The sequence below is a fragment of the Mustela nivalis genome (genome assembly GCF_964662115.1).
Source record: "Mustela nivalis genome assembly, chromosome: 5".
NCBI classification, from domain to species: Eukaryota; Metazoa; Chordata; class Mammalia; order Carnivora; family Mustelidae; genus Mustela; species Mustela nivalis.
This window is the reverse complement of record NC_139024.1, coordinates 30,393,021-30,419,033: the sequence shown is the minus strand read 5'-3', so window position 1 is coordinate 30,419,033 and position 26,013 is coordinate 30,393,021. Positions and strand designations below refer to the sequence as shown.

The 26,013-nt window shown below is 36.0% G+C and overlaps 1 protein-coding gene across 1 annotated transcript in view; it reads right to left on the bottom strand.

Moving 5' to 3' along the window:
• The window catches only part of ASCC3 (activating signal cointegrator 1 complex subunit 3), a 338,051-nt gene that overhangs the window by 7,356 nt on the left and 304,682 nt on the right, over positions 1 to 26,013 (bottom strand). Inside the window, exons 37-38 of the mRNA XM_082731866.1 lie at positions 19,100 to 19,324; positions 1,264 to 1,415 (exon numbers count right to left, since the gene is read on the bottom strand). Of these exons, the coding sequence (XP_082587992.1) occupies positions 1,264 to 1,415; positions 19,100 to 19,324 (377 nt within the window). The remainder of the gene's footprint in view (positions 1 to 1,263; positions 1,416 to 19,099; positions 19,325 to 26,013) is intronic.

Genomic DNA, 26,013 nt, shown 5'->3' with positions numbered 1-26,013 from the left:
TTAAAAGCACATTTTGGGAATCTTTGAAATTTCTATAGCACAATAGTGGCAGAGCCCCAAGAACACAGTCCACCTAAATTTTACTCTCTATTTCCTGTTTATACAGCAAGAAGAAAAATACAATTGAAATCATATAAATATAGTGCTTTTCAGGGTGACAGCAAAGAACTGGATCAAATCTCTTAGACCCCAAGCAGCTTTCCATAACAGATCTGCGTGCTGTGTTACAATAGTACCCTTATGTCCCTACTTTATTGTTGAAACCCAACTCCCGTAACTTTTAATACCGTATTGGAAGGGTTCCTGAAACTGAGCTGCAGACATGCGGTGTCTACTTTTCTCCTCATGCACCTGCCGCTGGTGTGGCTCACTCTCTGAATGTTCATTTTAGTGTCTAGGACATCCCGTGGTGGGGACTGAAGCACCATGGAAATAACTGCTTTGGAACCCAGTACACTTGAGTCCAACTGAGGGACTTTCTGAGGGGACCCCCATGTGTGTGTGAGGTTCTGGTTGGCATCTGTATCTAGATGCCTCAAATGAGCGCACCCTTAGTCCAGCTGACAGGAGGAAATGGGTACATAATGCCAACCTACAGCTGCACTGTTCCATTTGTCTACATGACTGTGAACCAACATTTGGCTGCAAAGTATCTCTCAACCGAAGTGAAACACTGGTGTGAAACCAACACTTTCATTTAAACACCTGTAAACTGTACTGTTCTTTTTCCTGCTAAAATATTTGCAGCTATGTACACAGGACCTACAGGTTAAGTAATCTGATAACAGAAACCCTTCTTTTTAGTACAGGTTCTATCTCAGGCTGCTAGTATGTATAACTACCCAATTTTGGACATTTTGTAGATGTGCAATTTACCTCTGACAGGGGATTTCAGATCCCTCAAATCTATGGTGCAATACGAGAAACTGGTCATTTACTTTGGTTTAGATCACAGGGCACTTTCACAACTTCTTTCAAAATAAAGGCTGATATTGTAAAGGAATAAATGCAGTTAACATAGAAATGAAAGTAATGTTGCAAACAGAAAACAAGGGAAGGGTAAAATGAATTGTGATTCAGCTTGTGGTAGATGTTCAAATTCCAGCTGAGATCACTGGGCCCTGGCTCCCTCTGGGAAACAGGCATTTTCAGTTAAAGAATCAATATCCTAGACATAACATGAAATTCCAGCGGCCACACATGTAAAGAAAATATTATTTTTGAAATTAAAAAAGCCAATTAAATTGAAATTACAACTATTACCTGAAAACATGAAGATGGTGGTGTTCTATGTTTGGTACTGAAAGAAGAGAAGAATCCTTTAACCACCGACCCTGGATCACCATCTGAACCAGATTGGTGATATTTAGGGCTGTCACCAGCCAGCCCTGGTTTGCAGCCACATCCAGCATTGCCTGCAGGGGAAAAAAAATCCACATATTACAAGAATACCATGGCACTTGCCTTCTCCATTGGGGATCTCATGTTAACCTTAACAGAAAACAAACAAACACAAAATAAGCATTATACCTCTAAATTGCTATAATCAAAATGAAAACCAGAAAGTAAACCACAGTTGGATTGGAAAGAATGAACCAGAACTCTCAGTAGCATCTGTTGCACATTACTTCTTATAAAGTGCCAAATATTTAGCTTTTCTAAGGGTAGCAAATATAGCCAGGTTATACTGGAAACCAGTAATAAAACAAAGAGAAAGACTCAGTGTACTTTACGAACAAATATCTCTATAATTCACTGTATGAAAAGCATTAGAAACTGCACCTAAAGAGTAAATCTCAGGAAGTCTTATCCAAATTTAATATAGATAATGGTAAAGCAATAGGTTTTCTTGCCAAAAATTTATTTTCTCCCCAAAGCAGGCTGAAAACAGAGACCTGGTTTTCAATAAAAATAATACACTACATACTTACAAATGGGGCAACTGCCAGTGGTCCACGTGGAATGATGCGAAGCTATTCATATTAGTCTATACATTTAATCTAATGTTTTATGGACAAACAAACGGCTGCATTTGCTTAAGGCAAAACTAAACAGTGAAATCTTATTTAAACAAAGGAGAAGTTTACACAGGCAAAGCTATTTCAATTAAATTAGATTCTGGAGAATGCTGACTTAAAGACACATAAGTTAATATCATGATCTGAGGCAGCTACTTTATACAGTTTGAGAAGTATATTCTCTTATTTTAGGGAAATGAAGATAGGAAGATAGGATAAAAGAGATGTACCTAGTAAATGCTGAAAATGATAGTATAAATGGTAAATGACTCATCGCCAAAATATTTATAAAATGTTGTATTAAACTATTAGAACATTTTTAGAAATCATTGTCAAGGCATATTATGCTAGCAAAATTAATTTGTTATACTACTTAATATGACAGAGGCAGCCACATTTTCCTTCTAAATTTTGAATTTCCTATTCTGTGTCCTCTAACTTAACAAACAGTAAAAATGTTTAAAAACGTCTGGCTAAACTAATCTGTTGTCTTTTTATATACATTACAGGGAAATTCATCAACATTTCTGGCTTTCATGACTAATGTGATAAAATGGTCAAAGTGGGTTTTAGCACCCGTGAGTCTACCATATACGATAAAGCCTCAGACTGGTACAAGAGATGTATTTATATGGGTGCTTATCAATGTGTATACATGTATGAGTGCGCATGTTCATCAATCTAGGGAAAATCCACTTCCATTCTTCCCATTTCTCTACAGAACTGATTAAAATGCTTTGCCTTTCTTTGAAGTATATGAGACAAAAGATCATGATTTTAAAAAAAGCATTAGTTCATAAGTCACAACTCTTGAGTTCTGTAAGGCAACAGAAAAGAAAAAAGAAATGAATAATCATATCTAATATGGTATCACGATGGTGTTAGAAGTTGTAATGTGGGGTAACTGTGACGATTTTACTTGTGATTTTACATTATAACTTGACTGGAAATAAATTCCAGATCAAAAGCTCACATACAAGAAGAGCTGGATGGATAGACCATATGTTTTTAACTTTGAAGTTTTCATGATGAAGTTGAAAGATTTCATAAAATTTATGAGCGTTCCCCACAATTTTTCATTGTATGATCCAGATGTGAAAACGTAAAAAATCATGCAAAGTGATTGCTTACATGAAGTAAATGAAAAGCCGTGTCATGAATTGAAAACTATTATTTCTCTTGTTTTAATTTTGAGAAAAGCAGGTAGAGAGACCAAGAATCTGGGATGAAAAAAGGTTTTGCAATTACCCAAATGTGGTGAATGAACGTTGCTCTCTGCTCAATCATTCCCTAGTCGGGTCTGTTTTCTCTGCTCTCTACCTCCGCCCCCATCACAGTCTTATGCGCAGACCTTCAACAACAATCACCTGGAATAATATAACTGCCTCTTCATCTTCATTCTCAACTAATTTTTCTTCAATCCATATTTTATATGGTTACCAATGATCAGAGAGGAGACAGGGATCCTACCATTCGTCTGCTCAGGTTTCTTCAATAGCTTTGCACCACGCAGAGGACAAAGCCAGCACTTCTCTGCATGGCAGTTCTGGTCTGTGATCTAGCTGGTCCTAGATTTTCACTCCGGCCCCTCCCTCCCTGTACTCCTAATATAGCATTACTACATTACTGCTGTTTCTCCAAATTTACCCTTATTCCTTCCGTTCTCTTTTGGCAAATCCTGCTCTACTTGTTTACCTGGGAAATTCCGATTCATCCTTCCTGTCTAGCTCAAAGTCTACTTCTTACTGTGGAGTCTCCCTGATTCTTCCAGATGGACTGCAGATATTCCTTTCTTCTCCCATGAGTCAGCTGCTCTTGATACACGCCACCGTTATCCTATTGTGATTCTGTTTACACATGTACTCTTTAAACTACAGATTTCTTGATGGCAGGAATCTAGAAATATTCTGTTAACTCAAGCCCAGTGCACTCAAGGTAATAATATCTGTTGTCTGAGAAATGTTGGTAAAAATCCAATTACAACGATCATAACAACCTTCTGCCTAAGTTATTGCACACTTGCCAAAGAAAAAAATTCCAAGGTTTTAGTGTCAAACAGACATAGATTTCAGTCCTAATTTTGTCCCACTTACTATGTGAATCTGGGGAAATTTCTTTTTTTTTTCTTTTTTTAAAGATTTTATTTATTTATTTGACAGATCACAAGTAGGCAGAGAGGCAGGCAGAGAGAGAGGAGGAAGCAAGCTCACCACTGAGCAGAGAGCCTGGTACAGGGCTCGATCCCAGGACCCTGGGATCATGACCTGAGCTGAAGGCAGAGGCTTTAACACACTGAGCCACCCAGGCGCCCAGAATCTGGGGAAATTTCTTAACCCTACTCTGCTAGGCTTCTCATTTACAGAAGGGGGCATTATACCTTATTATACCTCCTTGCAGGGGTGTTATGAGGGTACAGTGAGAAAATGTACTATGCAAGGTATAGAATATACTGCCTGGAACACAGTAAATCTTAACAAAGAGGTCTCTATTTTTAAAGTTTTCCTGTGATATGATGAAAAGAACACCCTAAAATAGTCCATTCTTTCTAACAGATTTCCTTTCGGCCTTTTGGTGTTGATTTCTGGACTGAGTAGTACAGGGCTTTGAGGGGCAGGGCATGGAAGGTCAGAGCAGATGAATGGAATGGACAAAAACAGTTCATCAGGACAGGCGTCCAAATACAAGAGAGCCAGAGGAAAAAGCTAATGACAGTCCCAGGGTCTCAGGCTGAGCTGGAGGATGTGGGCTTGGATCTCAGTGTGAGTAGGGAAGCCTGTGTTACTGTTCAGAGGTACATACTTAAAGAAGCTAAGGCCAGGTGATGGTCCGGGCAAATGGATGTGAGGGTCCTGATAGCCTGTACTGACCTACCTTTGTATGACTGAGCCCAGGATGGCTTCCCTGTGTCTCACTGACTTTGAGAGCAATCTTCCCCATAGGTAAAGGCTAATAAGGTATCTGCTCCTCCCCAGAGTGGGGCTGACTTTGGTAGCAGCTGGAGATCATGGCTCAGTTCTCCAAATCACCTTAAAGTCTCTTACAGGAGATCTAATGCTCAACAACAAAGGTAGTTTTTAGTACATGGAGGAGATAGAACTCTGGAGATTCTTAACCAGTTTAGCATTAACATTAGGCAAATACTTAATCCCCCTTTACCTCACATCCACTTTCTACTTGGCACGCTACTTGCACGGCAAAGCTAGGATGATTCTAAGTATAGGGGGAAATGGATGGGCACTGACTGTGTGTATGAAACTTTCTCCTACTAAGTTGAAATGAACTTCAGTTGATTGATGATTGAGAATTCTTTGCCATTTCCAGCTGTGATAAGATGGAAATATAATTTCAGGCATTGTATTCATTTATCAAGTTATGCTACAATTAAAACCTTATCATAATTAATAGAAACTGTGGAGCTGTCATTTACTTATAGGAGAGCAGGTGATGAGCTTGGTTTTTAACACATTTTAACTGAGATGCTGCTGGGAAGCCAGGTGAGAAGTCCAGGTAAAAACTCAAGAACTTCTGAAGTACTTGGCTTTATGCCACAGTAAAACAACCACCACCACCAACTATAAAAATCAACGCCACCCCTCACTCCTAAAACAATAAAAAAATTAAGTGTTTAGAAAATGGGGGCTTTCTGGAAAAATTTTTTAAGCTCTAGGAGTCTTGGAGCCAAATGCATGCTTTATGACTTGAATCTAACTCATGTCTTGAACATTTATTTTGAATCAATTTCAAGAATTCTCTAAGCATATCAGGCTTGGTCTTAGCATTTAAATTCAACCACATTTTCATGGTGGTGTTACTACTTTGGCAAAAGACATATTTATCAAATCTAGTCTACTTTTTCTTGTCTTCTGCCACTATACTATACTTAAAATGCAAGCTTGACAACATCTCTCTGTCTGTATTATGGCAGATAAAATTTCATTCAATTATTAAAAGTCCCAAACACTGAATTACATGTTAAAGTCAAGCTGTATAGACTGTATGCATATATGGTGTGAGTAAAATATTTGGGTAAGAATGCACAGACTATAATACACTTTCGTAAATAGCTCACCCTTAATCCAAAACAATACCAAGTATGAGGAAGGGTATCCGTACCATCCTCCTTTCACAGATGGAAAAATAGAAGCTTCCAGGTGTTCAGTGGCTATGTAATCACACCAGTCAAAATGAAATTAAGACTTGATCTTGGTTTTCCAATTAATTACCTGCGTTTGTTACACCATATTCCATTACTGCTGAATGATTTACATTGACTTTGGCTGTTTTTTTAAATTAATTTTTTTTTTTTTAATTTTAAGTAGGCTCTACACCCAGTGTGGGGCTTGAACCCATGACCCTGAGATCTGAAGTCACTTGCTCTACCGACTAAGCCAGCCAGGCACCCCTACCCTGTCTTATTTCAAGAAGGATTTAACCTAACCTTTCTCCCCTACATAACAGAAAACACAAATTCCAGACAAAATAATTAGGCATTTCATCAATTACTGTCTCTGTATGAATTTTAACAATACAATTCTCAAAAACTTAAAATTTTGAAATTAATTGAATCCATCATTTGGTAATGAATACATGTTAATATTTTATAGGTAGGCATTACATATCTTTTGGAATCCAACTGAATTCTGAATTTAAGCAATTCAAGGGTAACACAGGAACTTTGAGTACTGTGACTGAATTAAAGTCAACTTCATTGGAAGGAAACAGAATTGCTGACCCGCAAAAGAAAAACTATCATTCAATATACATTAGGAGTTATTGAGAGGAAGATAATATGATGAAGCTCTAAGGCCTATTATTTAAAAATCTATGCATTTATTTGAAAAGTCTGTGAATTAGTCCTTGGTGTCATCAAGGCTTTGGGGCTGTAGAGTGTACATATGGTGCGAGACGGATGACCGCCAGCTCCTCCACCCTTAGTGTTCTGACTTATTCCCTCCTTTTCCCCTCCCTTTATCCTTTCCTCTCTTTAAGGAACTTTTTCTCTTTTTCCTCACATCTCCTGCTAGTCATCCTTGTGTACCTAGTGGTAGCGTAGGGACTGCAGCAACCATATGAAAATAAGATTATGACAAAGGCTGAAATGGCTAGATAATGTTGCTACTTGTGTTAAAATTAGATAACATAAAGATGATAAACTGACAGAGTTTAAGAGAAAGATTTATTTAGTCTAGAGTGAGAGAAAAGGATTTTCATTAATTTATAGACATCAAGTGACTACTTATAGAATGTCATGAGAATTACAAAATAGTATGGAAAGATCGTCAGCAACAAAGTCTGTGAAACTCACAGCCAAGAGGAGTCTAAGGACATGAACAACTAAACGTGAGGTGGTACCTTGAATGGGATCCTAGAAAAGGAAAGGGCATTACACTGAAGAATTCTAAGTATGGGCTTTTGTTAATAATAATGTATCGATATTGATACATTGATCAAGGACAATGTACCTTATTAATGTAAGAAACTATATTACAGGAAAACTGCCTGTGGGAGGAGTAGGCCCTCTCTGAACTATCTTTGCAACTTTTCTGTAAATCTAAAACTGTTCTAAAATATAAAGGTTATTAAAAAGAACTATGGAAATTCATCCAAAGCAGCTTGTTAAAACATTTGTTGTTAGACATCTGCTAGAAAATGCCCTATGTGGTTCAAGGGCTCCCAGAAGTTTTACAATGATGGGAAAACCTGGAAAAAAAAAAACACAAAAAAAACCCGGCTTTCTTGACAGAAAGGCATACTCCTTTAAAGGTTCAGGTCAGTTGCAAGTAATGATACAGTATTTTGTCAATAATTAAAATGCTATAAGTACATTTATAAGACTCTTTTTCAATAGCAACAGTTGTTCACTGTAACTTTCTCCTGAACTTTTACCCCCAGAAGGTTAGCATTCAGGAAGCTCAGCTGCTGTCTAACAAACTTAATTAATCAAAAAGTCATTTCCGAGCTGTAACTATGAGTAAAAGCGCTTCAAGTGTGCTAGCAAGCCTACAAGTTAATCAAAATGCTAATGCAGTACAAATTAAAGTTGTGATTAACATTTCACAGTAGCTGCTTAAGTGAGTTGATCACACAAATGGGTTAAGCATTACTCATTTCCTATAGCCCCAACCGGGAAAAGGGTTGTTATGTGGGTATGAGGAGAGGAGCTGGGGGTAGAAGGATCCTTGCTAATAGCATCACATCATCAATAAACCATCACCAAATTGTCATACAAAAGCTTTCAGGTAGAGTCACCCAGGGGGAAACAGCCTTCCAAATTATATTACAGTCCTTGAGGGGAGATTGCCTATAAATCCACAAGAATAAGTAAAGTTGTTTAAGACCTCAAAATCCACACACATTTGTGTTAGTTTTGGAAATACTACACGCATCAGCTCTGTGTTGCTTCTTGGGGAGGGGGGAATGGTACCTTGTTTTAAGTGTTGTTTCCCGCATTCTACTGAGGAATTAAAATGTATCTTTGATACATGAAAAAATAACTACCAACTGGATAATGATTTTATATTTATTAAGTTTTTATTTTGATTCTAACATTGTGATGGCTAACATATGGTGTTATATTAGTTTCAGATGTACAATACAGTGATTCAACTGGATGGTAATTCTGCACCATAGTGTGGATCTCTGCACTTGGAAAAATAGTCATTCAGGATTAAGTTCATTTAGAATTATTTGCTTTTAAATAGTCATCCATTAACAAAACTTCATGAGGCTTCCATGGCAAGATCTGAGCTCCTGGTAGTTTTGCCAGGAAAGCAGCCTGAATTAGACTTCCCTGTCTCCATGAATTTGATAAGGTCACACTCATGTTTATAATAAACAGACTACATTTGTTGGTAGACAATACAGATTTGGCAGATAATCTCAAAAACACTGTGAGAATCCACATATAATAAATCTCCCTTTTAATCCTCTCCTAATAAAGAACTAGAAAGAAAAAGTGAAATATTTATGCATTCCATTCACCATGATATATTGAAATGTACTATATGCCAAGAATTATGTCCAACTCGTCTTTGTCAGTGAGATTATAAATAGTTATTGATAAGGTTCCAGCCTACTTTGGATGATGCGAAATCCTCCAAATACATGCTCATAGTATTAATATTCCTTGAAATATATCCAATATTTAAAACTCAATAGTGTAATTTTCATTTTAGGATCCTTTAAAGACTTGAGTTACAGCAATTAATTATTTTTTTTAACTTCTTTAGATTACAGATTGCTAAATACATATAATCCAATTTTGGAAGCCTAGAAATTATTTACTTATAATCCAGCCATCTTTTTCTCAAAATGATCTGAAGTCTATTGTGCTGTATTGTCCACTTAATCTTTTCATTTGGTCTAATTATAAGCATTTAAAAGTGTGAAAGGATTCTAAGAATATATGGAAGATTTTATCTACCATTTGCTATATCAGAACATTTCTTAAATATTGGGTTAAGGATGTGACCAAGTACTTCTTTTGTTAATCAGAGCAATACCTGGCCTATTTTCTCTGCTAACTGTATTTGACTCTACGATTCTAAAACTTGTTCACTTAATTGACACTGACATTCTTCAATACATTGACGAGCCACTGAGCATGTGCTTAGTGCACCCATAGGTAAATACTCCTCAAAGGTTACATTAGTCTTGCTCCATGGCAGTTTTATCTACTGGCATCATCAAATATTTCTATGCTTTTTAATCTACTACAAATGGAAATACAGACCCAGCCAGACCCATAGTACTTCTCCCTTGAGAAAAATTAAGTCAATGAAAAAATATTCATATCATTGCATCACCTTCTCTCTTATCCTATTCTTTTGTTCTTAACTCCGACAGGTGCATACATACATATCTTAAGTTTATCAGTTCAAGGCTCTTAAACATAGATTGAAAATACAATGTGTTTTCAGAATAGCTGTGGGTTACAGGAAAAATATGACACAGATTATTTGAAATGTAACACACTTTATCAGATATGGTTTACAAAGACGTCAAATTATTGTTTGAAATTTGAGCTAAACAACAGTTTCACCAGTAAACTTTTAGAATTTAGTTTTTGTAAATTTACCAAGGTTCTCTGACTGAAGAGAAGTATAAATACCTACTCAATTCATATACTTCCTACCCTTTATTTTTGACTAACACCATTTATGACAATAGATAAAGCCTATTAGAACATGTTAGATGGTAACTAGACTATTGTAGTGATCATTCTGCAATGTATATGAATGTCAAATCTCTGTTTTGTACATCTGAAACTAATAAAATACTGTATGTCAATTATATCACAATTAGAAAAAAGTTCTCCCTGCTTTGGTACTAAAAAGACCCAAAAGAACACAAAGCGTGCTAACATTAATTTGAGGGGCATAAGAGCTACATATTGTTTCCCTGTGTGCAAGGGAAGAAAGGCTGAAAACAGTAGTTCCAAAGACCTGGGCAATAAGGAAAATAATGTGAAATGGCAGTTCTTATATTTAAGTTAGATGCAAGAATTTACAAAACCATGGAAACTTACCTGCCAGAACACAGCTTTTAGGCACTGAATCACCTAGATTATTACCAAAGTAGGTCCCCTGGTTTACCTTTCCCTATTTCCATTAGGACAATAGAATAAAAATTCAATCTATATAAACACGTGCCTTGCTTGGTATGCAGAATATACAAAATACAGAACTTTACACTCTTCCTCAATAGTAAAGAGGAGATGTCTGCTATCTTTTGGGGTGCTGGTAGCTCTGTATCTTGGGGCAAGGAATTGCTGAGATTGCCTATTGCTGCTAGAAGTTTTAAGTAAAAAAAATCGGTGTGATGGACAAAGACTGCCTTCATGGGAACTCCGTTAGGTGATGGTGATTCACCAGTGAAAGACGCCAAGAACCTAACCGAAGCAGTGTAGGCAAACTTTGAAGAATGAAAGAGAAACATAAAATATGTGTACGTGTGTTTTAATAGTAAATCTATGTATAGGTTGCTCTAGTATGCCTATACTACATTACAGGATTGTTTTTTGTTTTTTTGTTTTTTTTTTTGTTTAAAGATTTTATTTATTTATTTGAGAGAGAGACAGTGGGAGAGAACGCATGAGAGGGGAGAAGGTCAGAGGGGAAGCAGACTCCCCATGGAGCTGGGAGCCCGATGTGGGACTCGATCCCGGGACTCCAGGATCATGACCTGAGCCGAAGGCAGTCGTCCAACCAACTGAGCCACCCAGGCGCCCCCATTACAGGATTGTTTTGTAATTATGCTGGCATTTCTCTTTCCCTTGGCAATTGTAGCAGCAATCTGGTCTTTCCTCCATTATTTTCAATTTTTGAAGTTTTAGGGGAGAATGTGAGGAAGTAAATGGTTAATTCACTTGTGTATCTAAAATAATATAAAAACCTTGAGAAAGAGCATAAGCAGTTGATATAAAAAAGGCAAACAGCCTATCTACTACACACTGTAGTGTGTAGTGTAGTGTAATATAATAAAGCTATTACAAACACCAAGCATATTAACAGGTTGTTCTTAGAAACTGGTTAAAGTAACTATAGATTGTTGAAGGGAACAAGAATAAATAAGGAGGAGGTGATTTGATTATATCTTAAAAGGGAGTGATGAATTAAAAATATTATTCATGGTCTAGTGGGACTTCTTGGTTTAAAAAAACGTGGAAATTCCTGTTAAGTTCTCATATTTTAAAACAAATTCTGACTAGACCATGAGTATAATTTTTAAATTCATCCTTATAGGACAAAGGGAACCTGGTGGGATATATCTTTATTACATATACCCAAACTATGCTGAAAACTCTTTCTTTTGGATGTGATCTTGGGCAAATTACTTAGTGTTCATCTGTAAAATGAGGATAATTATACTACTTCATTAGGCTAGTATAACAAATGTAATGCCAAGAAAGTAGAACAGAGCCTGGTACAAAGAGAAGTTCTCAAAAACCGTTCAGCACTATCATTGTTAATGACGGTCTGCCTTATGGGCCATCATGATATAGTGATTTTTTGTGGTGGGGTGCGGGGATAGTGTACAATTCTCCAAATAATTCTGGTCAAATCTGATATTTACATACATAAATTCCAATTTAAATTTGGAAGCAAAGGTCTCCAGATCCCTTTCTAATCAACCTGCCGTCGCATGTCTCTGTGTGTTCTTTCACGAGATAACAGAATCATCTTATAGTCTTTAAAAGCACTGATGCTAAAGTCTTTTAAAATAAATATTAAAAAGAAATATTTTGATCTATTAAATTTAGGCTGCAGCAGCATTAGCCGACAAGTCCATCTTCTACCACATCTTAAAGAAGCTTTCCTAGATAACCCAGCAACCTGACCACAGAAGCGCACATCGAAGCACACAGCCCTCTGGTTCTCAGCTCACTGAGTCAGCTCCTCCAGCCTTGATTTTCCTTTTTCCATGAAACACCTGAAAGCATTCAGTTACTGGGAAGTTTTGCTATAAATACCAAACAGAAGGTAGTGGGAGTGACTATACACTTATGCTATCTGGCTCACTACTGTATTTAGATAATTTTCATTTAAATGAAGATGATTTAAAAGATTTTAGTTTTAAGTAAAAATGAAGATGATTTTAATGTAAAGACTTACAGCCCTTCTCAGAAAAGATCAGAGATAATAGAGTAGGATTTAAAATCCTGGTAATTCCAATGGTTTCAGTATGGACTGCCTTGGCAAATCACCCTTAACAAAGTTATTTAACTTCTCTGAGCATCAATTTCTTTGTCTCTTGTTTAAAAAGCAGCAGAAAGCTATAATCAAAACACCAGACAACAGCAGTTCTGGCTTTGCTGTCAACGTTAGAAAATTTAGGCAAGCCAGTTTCATTTTTGATACTTCTTATTTGTTATATTCTCATAAAAGCTAAAAAAAAATTAATTTTCCTTTGGTACATCCAGCGCAGAAAGTATGTCATTTCACTTAAAACATTTTACAGATACATATTACAGTTAACACAATCAAGAAGAGGGTTTCAAAGGTGAATGGCAAGAACAATCAATTCTGTAATTACTCAATTTACAAATTAGAATTTTTAAAGCAGATTTAAAAAACCGAGATATGCACAGTAATTTTTACCTGTATTTTTGTTCAGTAGGATGGAAATGGAAATACTAGTAACAGTGACATATTAAAAGGAACCATTACAAAAATATCTCAAACTAAAAACAATGACTCAAATGATCTTGATATATAATTTCAAATGGGTACAAAAGAAAGGAGAGTATATGCTGACTTCAAGCAGGGAAAAGGGTTACACAACTATGCCTTTTTTCTGTGAAAGATTCCGTAGGACATGGGTAGTCAAGGCTACAGTGTTTTCATAATCTAAATGATGGCTCATATAAATGGTATGTTTCTATAAAATAAGGGGCATAAAAAAGCTTTAGAGTAAATGAGTATGATAAAGCAAGGAAAAAACCTATTTCCTTGAGTCCTCAAATCGTTTAATTTATAAACAGTAACTAATGCCCTGTTCTTGTAAGGTGTTATTTTTACTCAGACCCTTTTACTTTAAGCGACTGCCTAGCACCTTATACTAAAACAAGAGTGGAGTTGGATTTATGGCAAGAGATGGTGGTAGTGAGTCCCTCACATAGACACAAGGTCAGGCTCATGTCCCATGAGGGCAGTAGTATAATTTTCAATCAGCCAGCAGGGCTGCAGCTTGGCAAACGGCTTGAACCAATACTTTTTTAAGGCCAACAATACCCCACATTATCAAATGAGAAAAATAGGGTAAAATTATAAAGCTCAATCAGCCAAGAAAATTTTATCAGCTCTTAATTTTCTCCCCAAAATTTCCATTGGCAACCCTAATATTCTTTTGTCTTCCTGGCTTGTTTATTTTTATCACAGTCTTACAAATTGCAGGAATGAGAGGATTTAGGATACAAAGCTGGTTGCCATCTCTTTACAACAAAACTTTTGACCAGGTGGCTTCTGGTAAAAAGTCAACTCAACATTTAAGATGATCATAACTAAAAATTTATAACACAGAAATTTCCACCATAATGTCTGACTATAGGGGAGTCATTAAATAAACTATGCAGCCATTAGAAATTATGTTGAAAAAAACATTTAGTGTTAAAAATATTTAATGTTATAAATTATTAGGTTAAGATATTTATGAAATAATGATAAAACTGCAAAAGAAAAAAGTGAGAGAGCAAGTAGGTATATGTATAAATGTACAAAGGAAAAGAGCTTTTTGAGCATCCACGGACAAAAAAGAACAAAACAAACTATTGTAGTACTCTAGCTAGTAAATTTGGTTTTGTAGGAAAAAGGGTTAGTGACTCTAAAATGACATCAGGAATATACTATGATTGAGGAAGTGGTAAATATGTTTTGATTAATGAGAGCCAGGTTTTTCACAGGTAGAGAAAGGAGTTATAAGTTTAAAAAGAGTGAAATGAACTTTTTGGTACTGGAGTGGAATTGGTGGTATTAGAAATGAACTCACGGTTTTGTAAATACAAACGTTTTCACACACAGATATACATATGCACTGAGATAAGTAGATATGCAAATGGTATAGATGTCTGTCTAGGCACACCTACATTTCCTAGCTTTGTCCAGTGAGTAGGCCTAAGAGGCAAAGACACCCAAGGAGTGATGGAGTCAACAAGCCAGCAGATGAGTTCTCTAAACTATTCTCTAATAAAAAGAACCAGGGCTCTTTGGAAACATTGCTGATTCCAGGGCTAGGGCAGGGAAAGGTACAAGACAGAAGATTGCAAGGTGATGTTAAAATAATAATGTGGGCATGTCAAATATAAAGCCAGTGTGAGAGGCCCCAGTGGTGGATGCTGAGACAATCTGTGCAGCAAAATAAATGACAGCAAAGGATTTTACCCAATAGAATAAAATAAACACTCATGAGTCTATACTTATATAAATAAATATGTGAATAAAAGAAATAAATAGGGAAGAACAAGTTTTTCCTTCCAGAATTCCAGGAACAGTGGAAACAGAAAATCAGAATAGCAATAACTGCTCCAGACAAAATTCACCAATGGAGCAGAAAATAATGTGGGAAAGTATGATAAGAAATAGGATATTTGCATAATCTCAAATCTCAAAACATCTCTGCAAAAAATATGCATTAATTGTAAAAGAAAAGGCCAAGAAGTACCTACAGTGGAGTAATGTAGCTACTATATATAGTGATGTATACTATATATACATATTCAATCTAATTATGAAGAAACATTAGGCAAACCCAAATTGAGAGACAGTTCTATAAAATAACTGGTCAGGGCGCCTGGGTGGCTCAGTGGGTTAAAATAACTGGTCAGTACTCCTGAAAAGGGCCAAGATCATGAAAGTCAAGGGACTAAGGAGAGAAATGACTACTAAATGCAATGGTGGTTTTTTCCACAGAATAGGAAATATTTTCCAATGGGCAAAAGACAGTAACATCAACGAATGGTGCTGGGGAACATTGAGAGCAATATGCAAAGAAATGAAACTTGATCACTTTCTTACACCATACACACAAATAAATTCAAAATGGATTAAAGACCTAAATGTAAAACCTGAAACCATAAAATGCCTGCACAGCCAATAACTTCTCTGACATTAACCATAGTAACTTTTTTCTAGATAGGTTCCCCAAGGCAAAGAAAAGCAAAAGCAAAAATAAACTTATAAAAGTATAAAAATAAAAAAAAATATTTTACTGTATAAAAGTAAAAAGCTTCTGTACAGTAAAGGAAATAATCAATAAATCTAAAAGGCAATCTATAGAATGAGAGAAGATATTTACAAGTGACATATGTGATAAAGGATTAGTATCCAAAATATATAAAGAACTATATAAACCAATACCCCCAAAACAAATAATACAATTAAAATGCACAGAAGACACAGAGACATTTTTTCAAATAAAAACAAAATGGCCAAGAAACACATAAAAAGATGCTCATCATCACTTATCATCATGAAAATTCAAATAAAAACTACAATGCAATACCACCTTACACCTTTAGAATGGCTAAAATCAACAACACAAGGAACAACAGATGTTGGTGAAGTTGTGGAGAAAAAGTAACCCTTTTGTACCATTGACGTGAGAATGCAAACTGATGGAGCCACTGTGGAAAACAGTATGGAGGTTCCTCAAAATGTTAAAAATAGAACTGCCCTATAATCCAGCAATCACACTACTGAGTATTTACCCAAAGAATACAAAAACACTAATTCAAAGGATACATGTACCCCTATGTTTATAGCACCATTATTTACAATAGCAAGACACGGAAGCCACCCAAATGTCCACTCATAATTGAATGGACCAAGAAATTGTGGGGTATGTGTGTCCATGTCTTCCTAGAGAGGAAAACCATGTGTTGGTTACAAAAGGATGTCAAAAAATATCTGTGTTTAGTATAGCTTTACCTCCTACATTTCTGTAAGTTTGTACTTACTCTATTTTATGAAATATTCCTATCTTTTAAATGGTATAATTTAATTTTTTATGATAATAAAAATGTTAGAAGCTAATTTTAAAAGATTTAAACATTTTAGAAAAGCATAAAGAAGAAATTAAAAACCACCCACAATCCTGCTAGAGAGATGGTTACTGTTCACCTTTTGGTGGACACTATTCAGCATCTTCTCTCTAGATATATTTGTACATATAGATACAGATGTTTTATATACATGCAGAATTTACAAATGAAATTGTAAACTTTACAGCATTCTATAAATGGAAAGATACTTAGGTTTTTTACAAGTCTTTAATTTTTAAATGATGCCATAATGTACCTCCATAGACCCAGACCTATTTTCTCTACCTTAAAAACACCCTAAGTTTTTGGGAAAATTTTAAAATTGTTTCTCATTACCCAAATGTCAAATAAAGGTAGAATGCAGAAAAATTCAATCTCTCATTATCTCACTCCCTTGGGAGCGCTTCCCCAACATTGCTCCTCTCCCCATCACCTCTTAGTAAATGGCAGCTCCATCCCTCCATTTGCTCAGGAGACTAGCCCTGGAAACTTCTCTGCTCCTCACTTTCCCTAAAAACTCTTTTCCAATTCATTAGCAGATTCTGTTAATTCTGAAAATAAATAAATAAATAAACAAATAACTAAATACAGGAAACCAGCCAATGCTAACCAGTCTCACACTTATCAACATGGTCCAGCCACCATCACTTCATGCCTAGCCCTAAAGCATTCAAGGTATGAAAAGTTTCATTGATAGGGTTTCAGATTCCATACTGCAACTAATCTTCAAGAAAAACCGCATGTCATTTCCATGTAGTGTCAAAAAAGGACATCCACAATTACCTGAAAAGGCTACAAAAATACTCTTCCCTTTTCAAACTACATGTCTTTGTGAGGCTGGCTTTTTTTCATATACTTCATACTTTTTTTCATAACACATCATACTGTAACAGACTGATTGCAAAAGGAGATATATGAATTTTGCTGACTTCTATTAAGCTAGATATTAAAGATATTTGCAAAAATGTAAAACAATTTTATACTTTTCATTAATTTTTTTATTGTCTTGGAAAATAGTCACTTTTCCTGAAAAATCATGTTACTTCAATTAACATACAATGGGTCTGTTATTATTAGTTTTAAATAACACAATAAATATTTGAGACTTTTTCAGTTTTAAATTAACATGGTAAATATTCATAGATATAACCAACAGAATCACTGCTCTAGCAGCTTCCGTCTCAGAGTAAAATCCAAAATCCTTAGTGGTTTACAAACTCCCTCCCCTGACCTGACCCCATTTTCTCTGAGAAAATAATCTCCACATCCACTTCTTTTTTACTTCATTTCTAATGCTCCTGTCCATCTTCTTTACAATGGTCTCCTTTATTTTTCTTCGATGACACCAAGTAAGTTCCTGCATGAGAGACTTGGAACCAGCTTTCCTAGTTTTTGGAGTATACTCTCTCGGATAATCTTAGGGCTCACTCTCTTCTTTCAATTCTTTCTTTCTTTCTTTCTTTCTTTTTTTTTTTAAAGATTTTATTTATTTATTTGACAGACAGAGATCCAAGTAGGCAGAAAGGCAGGCAGAGAGAGAGAGGGGGAAGCAGGCTCCCTGCTGAGCAGAGAGCCCGATGATGCGGGGCTCGATCCCAGGACCCTGAGATCATGACCTGAGCTAAAGGCAGAGGCTTTAACCCACTGAGCCACCCCACCCAGGCGCCCCTCAATTCTTTCTTTAATGTTACCTTATAAGCAAGATAGTCCTGGAACACATTTAAAGTAGCACAGAACAATACTTTCCATCTTTCTCTCTATTTCCTTTATTATACTTTATTACTTAAAAAAAAAAAAACCCATCACAGTTATCCCTCCGACTTATATTTTTAATTGTCTTTTCCATCTCAAGTGAAAGCCCATAACAGCAGGCAGTCTTTTTTTTTTAAATTTTGACATATAATGTATTATTTGTCCCAGGGGTACAGGTCTGTGATTCGTCAGGCTTACGCATCTCACAGCACCCGCCATAGCACATACATATCCCACCCTCCAGCCCATCACCCAGCCAACCTATCCCTCCCCTCCCCTCCTGCAGCAACCCCCAGTTTGTTTCCTGAGATTAAGACTCTCTTATGGTTTGTCTTCATCCCCATCCCATCTTGTTTCATTTTTCCCTCCCTACCCCCATAACCCCCGCCTTGTCTCTCAAATTCCTCCTATCAGAGAGATCGTATGATAACTGTCTTTCTCTGAGTGACTTATTTTGCTCAGCATAATACCCTCTAGTTCCATCCAGCAAGATTTTGTTTCTTTGGACGGAGCAGGCAGTCTTTTGCTTGTTCACTGCTATATACTCAGAACTTAGAAAAGTAGCTGGCATTGAATTTTATCTTCAATTTTCACCTAATGGATAGCTGAAATTGTAATCTTACTGCATTTATATTTGCCTTTTCCTTTGAAAGTTCTTGATTTGATTCATCAGATTTTTCTCAACAATGCAGTGATAAAATATTTTAAATGCAAGTATATTTTATCCTAATACGGGGCAGGGGGGAGAAAAGCAAAAACAATGGGAGAAAATATAGGTCTTAGACTTTCATACCTGACATACTCTGAGCGCTTGGTCCAAGACTGTTTTGGTGTCCGTGTCGTAGTCTGGGCAGGGCAGCATGGTTCTGCTGAGATGTGCCTGTAGTAGGAGATGTGCTTTGGTGTGAGGGCTATCAAATGAATGAGGATTTGATTCAAAGGGAAGACATTTTGCCAGTTCACTATTCATATGATCTTCATTATGTCTTACAGGCAAATCTGTGTATTCTTCTGCATCCTGGAAAACACACAAACACATATAAATATATATATATAAAAAATAATGTTGGATCAAAGGTATAATTAACATACTTCTCAGCTGAACTACTGACATTTAAAACGTAGTTTAGAAAAACCATAAGGTAACTAATCATGCCCTCTTAGAACTTTGCTTTATTCAATACTATTATTAATATGTAAGCACAAGCTGATGATTTTGGAGACGAGGGGGGTGGGGGATGGGTGAGCCCAGTGGTGGCTGTTAAGGAGGGCACTTATTGCATGGAGCACTGGGTGTGGTGCATAAACAATGAATGCCGGAACACTGAAAAGAAATACAATAAAATAAAATGAAAAAATATGTAAGCACAAGCTAGTAATGTGCAATATATCTGAAATGCATGAATGCTCTTATTTTTACAATCCACAAAAATAACAGAGGACCTGCTGGGCATCATACAAAATGTTTAACACCGGGACCACAGCAATGAACCAGAAACTGAGAGTTCCTCAGGGACAGACAGTTCTACCAAGTACAGTGAATCTTATTATAAGGTACGTACAGAGTGCTGAAGGGACATTGGGTTTGGGGACGTACTTATTTTAAACAGTCGGGGAAAATTTCTTGGAAACAATGATATTTAAGAGCTATAGGATGAATGGAAGGATATGGCAGGGCTGAGGCAGGGAGGTAGAGGATAAGATTGGTGAGGGAAGAAAAGGATGAAGAGAAGAATCCTTAACTTAAAATTTATTGTAGTAAGTTAGATTAAAATAAAATGATTTGAAATCAAGTTTCCAGTACCACATGTAAGGAGCCTGGAAGTCACTATTCTATCCTAACAACAAGTAAAAAGCCAAACAAATTGAAAGTTCAACAACTCTTTTTGGAGCCATGAAAGAAGAGAGGACATGGGGCAAACTGCTGCCCCTAAAGACTGGAGACACAGGCCAATATTGGGAGTCATAGCTAACAGAAGAAAATAATGATTCTAATCATAAGATAATTGATTCTAAAATTCATATGGAGGGGTGCCTGGATGGCTTAGTGGATTAAAGCCTCTGCCTTCAGCTCAGGTCATGATCCCAGGGTCCTGGGATTGAGCCCAGCATTGGGCTCTCTGCTCAGCAGGGAGCCTGCTTTCCCCTCTGTCTCTGCCTGCTTCTCTACCTACTTGTGACCTCTCTGTCCAAAAAAAAAAAAAAAAAATACGGAAATGTAAAGGACCTAGGATAACTTTAAGAACTTTAAAAGTAACAAAGTGGGAGTTAACAAGACCTGATTTCAAGACTTTAATTATAAAGCTTATCTAATAAGAAAAAGTGTTCTATGGAATAGATCCAGAAATAAATACATACCTATATGGACAACAAATTTTTGACAAAGTGTGAAAGACAAAGCAGTGGAGAAAGAGTATCTTTTCAAGAAATGGTAGTGGAATCATTGGGAATCTACATACAAAACCCCCCAAAATAAAGCAAATAAAACCGTTCAATCTCTACTTCATACTGTATATAAAAAGTTCACTCAAAATGTATGATAGACCTAAATATAAAATCTAAACCTATAAAACTTTCAGAAGAAAAGCAGGAGGACAATTCTGCTACCTAGGGTTAGGAAAATATTTCTTTGATAAGATAATTTAAAGCATGATCTTTAAAAAAAAATGATAGATTGAGCTTCAAATTAAAAAAAAAAACTGTTCTTAAAAAAAAGACATTAAGAAAATTAAAACATAGGCCATAGACTGAAAACATCTGCAAAGCATAGATCTAATACAGGCCTTATATACAGAATGTATCAACTCTCAAAACTCAGTGGGAATGCAAACATTCCAGTGAAAAACAGGAAAGATTTTAATAGATACTTTATGTATCTATTTATGTATGTATCTATATGAAATATTATTAGTTATCAGGAAAATAAAAATTAGAATGGCCAAAATTTAAATGACTAACATATCAAGTACTAGCAAGAATGGAGAAAAATTGAAACTTTTCCTACACAGTTGGCAGGAATTTAAAACGTTTAAATTGCTTAGGTAAACAGTTTCATATTTTCTTAAAATTTAAACATATAACTACCATGTTCCTAGTGATTTACCTAAGAGAAAAAAGAGCATATGTTCATACAAAAACCGTACACAGTAGTTCACAGCAGCTTTACTTATACAGCAAAACAAACAAACAAAAAAAAAAAAAAAAAGAGGAAAAAACCTAAACGTCCATCAACAAATGAAGGGATAAATTTTACCCATACATCCATACAATGGATCCATGCAATGGAATTTTACTCAGCAATAGAAAGAACGAACTATTGATACCAAAATATGGATGAATCTCAGAATAATTATGATGAATGAAATCAGACCAAAAACAGAGTACATACCCTAAGGATTTGCAAACTAATCTACAGAGACAGAAAGCAGATTGGTGGTTGTCTAGGTAGAGGTCAGGGTGGAAGGAGAGGGAGTTAAAGCTCATAGAGGGGAATGCGATAACTTTTGATTTGCTTTTGATAGGTACAGAATTCCTGCCTAGGAAATAAAACTGTGTGATGGAATCCCTGAAGACTGTATAATTTGGAATTCAATTATATGAAACAATTAGAGTATTCTATACCTATATATATTTTTATCTTTCCTTGCTTGACCTACAATTTCAGAAACCTGTGCCTTTACTGTATGTTCAGTATACTACAAAACTACTAAAAACATAATTACATCTTTATGATGAAAATTCAAACTATATTAATAGGTAAATTCTTATTTCAAAAACCAAATGGAATAAATTCATTTAAACAAATATTTGTTGATTATCTGCCTTATGAGAAAGACATACATTACTCAACCGATCATGTAAATAAATGCAAATTTAATAAGGTGACAAGTGCTATGAAGAAGAAACATACAGAAGCATGACAGAATCTAGCCAAGGAATTTGACTGAGTTAGGAAGGTCATAAAGGATTCCTGAAGAAAAAGGCAGATAAGATATAGAGATTAGCAGATATTAAGTAGATGAAGAGAGAAATGAAGTGTTCTAGGAACAGTATATACACAAAAACCCTAGAGTGGGAAGGAAAATCACGAGTTCAAAAGACTAAAAAAATAGGTCTTAAAATAATTTCAATTGATTTAATATAGTATGCTGAAAAAATATTTTATTTATTTTTTAAAAAGATTTTATTTATTTATTTGACAGAGATCACAAGTAGGCAGAGAGGCAGGCAGAGAGAGGGGGAAGCAGGCTCCCTGCTGAGCAGAAAGCCTGATGTGGGACTTGATCCCAGGACCCTGGGATCATGACCTGAGCCAAAGGCAGGGGCTTAACCCACTGAGCCACCCAGGCGCCCCTGAAAAAAATATTTTAAATGAAAAGCGGAAATATTCTGTTTAACTGAACTAGATAAATATTTTTAAATTGTTTCACCTCATTTTGTCCTGCACTAGTCAAAAATATTACAGCTATTCTACATTATTTTAAATGTTATCTTCACCTTTTGACTGCTTTGTGTAAAGATATGTATGTTGACATATTAGCAATTAATCATTTTTGCCCCTATGTGTCATGTTGGTTTTCCTTTCGTACGTCATTTCAGTTCTTTCCTGTCTGTTCTCTCTGAAGTCATCTGCTAAAGAAGGACCAGTTGTACATGACAGTTATATTATTTTTGATTTCAGGTGAATTTTAGGACCGAAGCATCATCATGTAATGGCTGATCCATCTCAACGTAGTATCTGAGCTCCATCCAAATCCCTATCAGTGACTATCCACCTATTCCAGGCTTGCCAAATGTTTAAGAAAAAATGAACAGCAGGTAAGAACGAAGATGGTTCAGAAATCTAAAATGTGACCTTTTCCTTCGAGGAAATTAAAATTATATTGGGCAAAAATTTATATAAATAATTACTTTAAGTGTAGAATAAAATATAATTATTTAGGGAAGAGTCCTGGAGTGAATTGGGTGTGCTGGAAAGTTTTCCAAAAAAGACAGTGTTCGTTCTAGGCTTAGAACAACTTGTAGAAGAGGACAGAGGGAGAGAGATTCCTTGCATTCCATGTGGAGAAAAAGTATGAGCAGATCTATAAAACAGCTAAGGAGGGGTCTGAGGTTTGAGCCTCAGGGATGAAGAGAATGATGATGCTATTAATAGCAGAGAAGTTGGGAACACTCAGTGAGTTGGAGCTTTCTGTCAAGCATGCAAAATACACTTAAAGAGAGGGCAATAATCTGGATAGTTGGTGGAGGTGGAGGGGGAGAAATAAGCTTTAAAACCGTTTCATGGTCTAACGTTTTATTCATATTTAGATTTCTTTCTACTGTTCATTAAATACAACTTCTGATCTTCTAGCAGAAGAAAATCAAATAGTTATTTTAATACTGCAAACTGAATTCGCTCTCTAGGCTTTGAATAGGTAAGAAACAGGATTAGGTTTACAAATTATATGAAAAGTTCGATTAAAGAAAAATTACATGGAAAGTAAGAATTTGGCCTAAAAGCACTAACTGTAGTATTATTTAAGTAATCCACTCCCCTCAGTACAATCTTATTCAAATTTGATTATACACTTTACCCACCAACCCCTAGCACACACACAGAGGTAGGGAGGGAGAGAGAAACAGGGAGAGACAGACAAGAGGGAGACTGACCAATTAATAACAATATTAACTGGGCATTTCCCAGCCTCAAATACCTCTGTATGTGTGAACATCTTTCTATATTCTGTGGTTCCAGCATCCGAAGAAGCACATGATACACACCTTCATAAAGCATGACTTCTAATGAAACCAACTCCTCCATTTGGTGCTAAACTAAAGAAACAATGATCTGCCCCAACGCTAAAGGAAAAAGTAGTGGCATTGAACTCACTGAGGAGTATATCCAAATAGGACTGACTACTTACAGTCATGCTTATTGTACTTTTGGGGTCATTTTCAGGTAAATTTGATCACCAGTGCTTTTTGTTATATTTTCTTTCTTTAGAATCTAAACTCCATGTAAGACGTGATTCCACTGTTCTCTAAACCATGCCAATTCTGCTTGAATTACCCGATTTATTGCTTTAATCCTCTGCTTCAGTAGGATTGTGAATTTGCTCACTGCCAGAAGTATCAGTATCACATGAGTCTGCTAACAGCTGAGTACATTTTAGGCTGGAAAAAATGTCGTGCAGAAGAGAGATCTTTCTAGGCTGGAAAAAATGTCGTGCAGAAGAGAGATCTTTCTAAGTCTAATAAGGGGACCATCGGATCTTTACTGTAGACTACCCAAAGACAGTGACCTTATGAAAAAAATTCAAGGATATTTTTCCTATTTTGTTTAAAAGATTTTATTTATTTATTTGATGCAGGGGGGGGGGCGGGGAGACAAGTGAGGGAAACAGCAGAAGGAGAAGGAGCAGCAGACTCCCTACTGAGCAAGGAGCCAGATGTGGGACTTGATCCCAGGAGCTGCATTTTCTCAATGTATGAAGCAATCTTTCTAAACTCAGGATTCTTTAATTTCTTTGCAAAAAACTATACACTTTCATTTTTACTAAAGTAAATAATATATTGCCACAATGGACACGATCTTAATATGCTGAGTCATTTGTTTACCCAATTTTTATTCAGCATACATTATAATTAGGTATACAATGGTAAATAAAACCAGGGGCATGACCACTTACTTTCACAAAGCTCTATAGTCCAGTGAGGGAGACTGATCTTAATCAAAATTGACCACAGATAATGTAAAATGACAACTGAACAAGTATAAGGAAGAGGAGGTTCAAATGACAGTGGGGGAGTAAGGTATCTTTGAGGAGTTTAAGACTAGACTGAAAGAAAGTAAAAAAATCTGTTTTTTAGATAAAGAAGTATGACTGATAAGGTTCAAATGTGGATTGCAAAAAGGGACACTGACTCTTATTAGAGGAGAACACAAGCTAGAATGCTTGCACAGAATTTATTATTGAATATATGCTTTTGATAAGCAGTGTATTATTCATTATTAAATTTGACACATGCTTTTGATCTTGATGAAGTCCCTGAACTTTTAGGACTTCAAGATCAAAAGCTTCTGCACAGCAAAGGAAACAGTCAACAAAACAAAAGAAAAAACCCACGGAATGGGAGAAGATATTCGCAAATAATACTACAGACTGGGCTGATACCCAAAATCTATAAAGAACTCCTCAAACTCAACACTCAAAAGACAGATAATCACATCAAAAAATGGGCAGAAGACATGAACAGACACTTCTCCAAAGGAGACATAAAAATGGCTAACAGACACATGAAAAAATGTTCATCATCATTAGCCATCAGGGAGATTCAAATCAAAACCACACTGAGATACCACCAGTTAGAATGGCCAAAATTAACAAGACAGTAAACAACAAGTGTTGGAGAGGATGTGGAGAAAGGGAAACCCTCTTACACTGTTGGTGGGAATGCAAGTTAGTGCAGCCACTTTGGAAAACAGTGTGGAGATTCCTTAAGAAATTAAAAATAGAGCTATCCTATGACCCTGCAATTGCACTACTGGGTATTTACCCCAAGGATACAGATGTAGTGAAAAGAAGGGCCATCTGTACCCCAATGTTTATAGCAGCAATGGCCATAGTTGCCAAACTGTGGAAAGAGACAAGATGCCCTTCAACAGACAAATGGATAAGAAGACACAGTCCATATACACAATGGAATATTATGCCTCCATCAGAA